The sequence below is a fragment of the Glycine soja genome, chromosome 11 (assembly GCF_004193775.1).
Source record: "Glycine soja cultivar W05 chromosome 11, ASM419377v2, whole genome shotgun sequence".
NCBI lineage: Eukaryota > Viridiplantae > Streptophyta > Magnoliopsida > Fabales > Fabaceae > Glycine > Glycine soja.
The window spans coordinates 43,995,277-44,000,567 of NC_041012.1; the positions used below are offsets into that span (position 1 = coordinate 43,995,277).

General features: G+C 29.4%; 1 protein-coding gene across 1 annotated transcript; it reads right to left on the reverse strand.

Moving 5' to 3' along the window:
- Positions 1-874: 874 nt before the first annotated feature.
- On the reverse strand, positions 875-2,845 carry LOC114373639 (gibberellin 2-beta-dioxygenase 1-like). The gene is made up of 3 exons (XM_028331145.1): positions 2,273-2,845; positions 1,818-2,163; positions 875-1,385 (listed from the first exon to the last, which is right to left on the reverse strand). The coding sequence occupies exons 1-3, from the start codon at positions 2,659-2,661 to the stop codon at positions 1,137-1,139; spliced, it is 984 nt and encodes a 327-aa protein (XP_028186946.1). The 5' UTR covers positions 2,662-2,845; the 3' UTR covers positions 875-1,136.
- Between the last annotated feature and the right edge of the window lie 2,446 nt (positions 2,846-5,291).

A 5,291-nucleotide genomic window follows, 5' to 3' on the forward strand; every position in this document is an offset into this window, starting at 1 on the left:
ATATATTTGCTTAAAAAATTACTAAAAATAATTAAAACATATATTCCAAAATGAGTTATTTTTTCTTAAAAATATATATTATAATTAATTACTAAAATATTCTTATAATTACTATTGAAATATCCTTACTAACATACAAAAAATTAATTGACAGTAACTTGAACAATATTTACTCCCGAAGGAGCATTGAGAGGGAATGAAATTGGTCGTAACATGAATAAAACTGGCGCAACATGTAGGAACAAAATTTGTGGCAAAAATAAATTATAGCACATAAAATGAATGAGCATTGAGATGAGAATAGGGAAGTGGGTAGTAAAAAAGTATATTTGGATTTTTATCCATGAAGAGAGATTTATGTCAAATGAGAATAAATTTTTTCTATCCCGCATAGTTGTGATTAAATATTGATTGAATATGAGATTATAATTTATTCAGGAATAAAATAGGTTTGAGATTAATTAATTTATTCCTTTATAGCAAATGTAAGATAATTTTTTTACTCCTATACTCTTGGGATTAAAAAAACTACCCGTAAAACAAACTCTCCTTTAGTGGAAGTAATTGTTAACAGGTAATTAACTAAACCGATAAATGATATATTAGAAAATTATATGATATATTTTATGAAATTCAAGATATTAATTACATTTTTTAATGTTTGTGTCAAAATCTTAAACATCATATATATGTATTGGACCCTTTGTGATATGTATTTTTTTTTCTTTTTGTGGCATGTAGTTGACACTTGAGTTGTAATAAAAATCATTTGAAACATTAAGAGACGCTAGAATATATACTTTATTCTTATAATATTATTAGTGTGTAAACTATTTACTATAAAAAAGGGTAAAAAAAATGCATAGAATATAACTTTATTCTTATAATGCTTTACTGCAATTTGTGTCAAGTTTTTGACCATTAACAAATGTCCCTTGATAACAACATTAGATGTCATTCACTAGCATTTAAACAAAATGGATACATATGTTATCATGTCTATGAAGCCTTCTGATTGATAAATAACCTTAAAAGTAAAAAAAAAAAAAAAAAAAGCATTTATAGTATACAAACTACATATTGTAATCTCCCATTTTGTATTGACAAGTGTCTCAAACAATTCTCTAGAATATATATTACGAAGCTGCAATTCTTTCAAAATGTTCAAGTCTATTTTTAGATAATCTTGAACCGTAGATTGATTTTTTGTACTCAAACCAGGTAAACTCTTTATATAGACTTTCTTTTCCTTTCATGAGAGAGGATAATGGTGCTATTTTCTCACTCAAAGGTGGACCTCCAAAGTAAATCATTGAAAGCCTGGACTTGAACCCATTTGCCAACACTCTGTGTCTCACACTTCGGAACCTTCCATTTGTCATAACCTATGTTGATGCACCGAACAAAAATAAGGGCAAAAAAGAAAAAAAAATGCAATGAACACATTAGAGTACTAGACTACAACACATTGATAAATGAATATATTAAAATCATATGACAAATCCCTTTTGAATAAAATATTATTCCACACTGACATAACTTGGGAAAGAAAACTTTTTGCTTCTTCTTTTCAATTTTCCTTTTGAATTTTTTTCATAATAAAGGGGAGGGAGTTAAATGACCGAATGAAAATGCAATAATTAACAACTTAACCAAAATTTTAGCACACATTTTCCAAAAGGCACTTAAAAGAGGAGTTTGTATATTTATTTATTTATACTTATCCATAGAAATATGAAAGTCATAAGGAGAAAGAAAAATGAGAATTTTCTCATTTAACTTTTTAGTATGCATCAATAGCATGCTTTATGTTGTACCTGAAGAGAATCACCAACGTTAATAAAAAAGGATTTGTCATCTGGTGGGACTGAAATCCAATTTCCATCTCTAAGATAAATCTGAAGGCCTGAAGTGTTGTTGGATCTTAACAGAGAGATGATTTGTGGGTCTGTGTGTTCTCCAAACCCAATCAAGTTCTGATCATTCAGAGTCATTTCAGGACAAGCAGGGTAATGATTCACCCTGAAAATAGAGTCACTTTGTTTATCCATTAGAAGCTTGCTAAACACATCCTTTTGCTGAATCTTCAACCCTTCTGCCATCAACTCAAGAATCTCACATGCCATCTTCCTCACAGAAGACATGTAACTGTTCAACAGACACCTGCAATATAACAAGAGAAAAAATTAATCATTTTTTTTTTACCATAACTTTGCTAATTTATTTATATATGTATAAGTTGGTTCATGTTAGTTATTTTTTGGTATGATACCTGAATTTCTCAGGGTTTTTGCCATAAACAGAGAAGTTGTGTTCTTGATTGGTGTTGAGAAGAAGGTACTCAATCCAACCAACGTCCCCATTGTGTCCAATTTTCTTGCTACCATACCCAAATGGATTGGGAGGTCCTACTTTTTCCTTTTCATTGAGTGACATAGAGAAGAATTTGAAGGCTTCATATTCCAATTCGGATATAGCTTCCATGGAGACACCATGATTGATGACTTTGAAGAATCCAAACTCCTCACAAGCCTTCACTATAAGGGTCTTTGCATCAGGTTTGGAGAGGTCCACTATGGGAATTGTTGAGGAAAATTTGGTTGGCATGCAGTTCTTAATGTAGGAGTATTGTTCTGTTGTTGCTTTGGACAACAACACCATTTTTCTTGTTGTTTGCTCGGCCGTTATTCTGTTTTGTGGTGTTAAGAAGTGGAGTGAAAGATAGGGAGAAGGTACGTGAGAGAGGAACAGAGATATTTGAAAAGCTTTTGGGGAGTCAATAAATAAGTGAAAGAGAGAAAATTTGGTTTGGCTTTGAGCAAAGGAAGTCTGTGAGAAAAACGGATGATTTCTTGGGTATTTATAGCAAAAAATTGGTGGGGCATTGAAAAAGAAAGAGAGAGGAAAGTATAATGATTCAATGTCTAATTTTTAAATTAGAGACATCATGTGATATTATATATATTTTATACTCATCCGACATGCTACCATTATTAAAAATATGGTTGGTACTGGTCTTCGTCGACGGAAGAGAAAGGAAGTAATGGAGGCATCAAGTTAAGGAAACGGTGAGGGAGGAAGAAAGATTAAAGGGTGTTTTTAATCAGCATAATTAGGACTTTAAATTTATTAATGAAGCCAAATATCTTCTATAAGCTTGGATCATTTGGACAAATTATAAGACCAATTATCTGTAAAACTTAGTTACATTTAAAGCATTTTATTCTTCCAAAAATATATTTTGTGGATAGATATTCGATCACAAAATCAGTCAGGTAAAGTGAGCTACACCGATTTTTCCAGGATCATTGCGGTAAAATTAAAAGCAATAGTATATTCTGACACAGCACTCTATTCATAACACGCGTTTTTTTTCCAAGTGAGACACGGAGTTTGAGCAGTCCCTATCTTGTGAATGAGTAGCACCGTTTTACTCATGTGCTGAAATTGGACATTGGTCAAAGAATCTTCAAGATGTGAATGCCAATGGGCCAACGTGGAGAAAGAATAAGGGATGGATTTGAGCTAGAAGCTACCACATCTAGTGTTGCAAACGTGTCTAGCATACTTATTTATTTGTTAGGTGAGACGGTTTGGGTACCCTGCCAATGATGAAAAATAATTGATTCACAAATGCTCATTTATTATAAACATTGATGTATATCTTCTGCCAGCAATGTTATGTAGTATACATTTATGTATTGGACCCTCTGTGATATGTAGTTGACACTTGACCAGATCAACTAAAAATGGCCATATTTTCTTATGCATCACTTATCATGGTATTTCCCAAGTTAAAGCAGGGATTGGCATTAAAAGAGATATGACAATTTCAGAGTATTGCTTCTGTGTCAATCTCAAAAATGTAATTCGATTACCACAAAAACATAATAACAATATAAAGAGAAAGTGGAAGTGATTTTAGTGTCAGGTCACTGTTAATATAAACTTTAAAGTAATTAATGTAAAAAAAATAACAAACTTATTATATAATAGTTTATGATAGAATAATAATATCAAACTTTTTTATATTATTAATGTGTAGACTATTTACTCAAAAAGAATATAAAAGGGTAAAAAAATAATCAAATTCTTAACATATATAACTATTAGGTAATAAATTATTAAATATTAAAAATTACACATTTTATTCCCCAAATTATATTGAAAATGGTTATTTTCTAAAGAACTGAAAAAATATATCTAAATGAAATCATTGCTAGAAATAGATTGATATTTGTTTAGCTTATTTCATGCATCTCCAATCTTAATGTAATTTATTATGTTTATCTTTACAAAGAAATTTGGGAAAAAAATAGATAAATTAGGTTTTTCATGCGAAAAACCAAAAATAGAGTATATTAGTAGATGCATTAACATTGCATCACAAGTAATTTTGACAAGCTAAACTCCAACATATTTGCATTCTGAACTAAATTATCTTTTTATCATCACTTTTATCTTTTACTTTTCTTATCTTTAAATTTTTTATCTTTTCTATCTTCTATTTTTTTATCTTTAAATCTCTTATCTTTTCTTTCAAATCTTTATCTTATCTCCTACCTATTTTTATCTTCTATCTTAAATTTCTTATCTCTTGCTTATAAATTGAGTTTGAATTAATCCAAGTACAAATAAAATTCTTATACATTTGACACTCGAATTTTCAAGTATTTTAATACCTGATACAATTTGGAATGAGTTAACAAAGTTGGTCCATATTAGTTATGTTTTGAAATGGTACCTAAATTTCTTAGGGTTTTTGCCATAAAAAGATAAGTGTTCTTGATTGGTGTTGAGAAGAAGGTACTCAACCCTACCAAAATCTCCATTGTGTCCAATTTGATTTCTACTATACCCAAACAGATTGAGAGACCCTACTTTTTCCTTCTCATTGACTGGCATAGAGAAGAACTTGAAGGCTTCATATTCCAATTGGGATATAGCTTCCATGGGGACATCATGGTTGATAACTTTGAATCTTTTTAATTTTTTTTTATTTTGAAAAATTAGTTTACCGTTATGATTTGAAAAATATTATAGATTCATAAAAAATGAATGAGAGAAAAAACGTGTCAATAAAGTTAAGAAAAAACGTGTTTATAATACTTTAGATATTTTTTATATTTTTATTTAGTTGTAATTAAAGTTTTATTAAGTAACTCATATAATAATGTAGTACAAAAAAGTAACTCATGTAATAGCGATTGATATTAAAAGTCAATATTAATTATTAAAATGAAAATATTTTTTAACTGAAAATAATATTAAAGGCACCTAAATCATTAAAT

Coding starts and splice junctions, on each gene's coding strand:
- LOC114373639 (XM_028331145.1), bottom strand. CDS start 2,661: ATGGTGTTGTTGTCCAAAGCAACAACAGAACAATACTCCTACATTAAG. Junction 2,164..2,272: donor AAAAACCCTGAGAAATTCAG/GTATCATACCAA, acceptor GTTATATTGCAG/GTGTCTGTTGAACAGTTACA. Junction 1,386..1,817: donor ACGTTGGTGATTCTCTTCAG/GTACAACATAAA, acceptor GCATCAACATAG/GTTATGACAAATGGAAGGTT.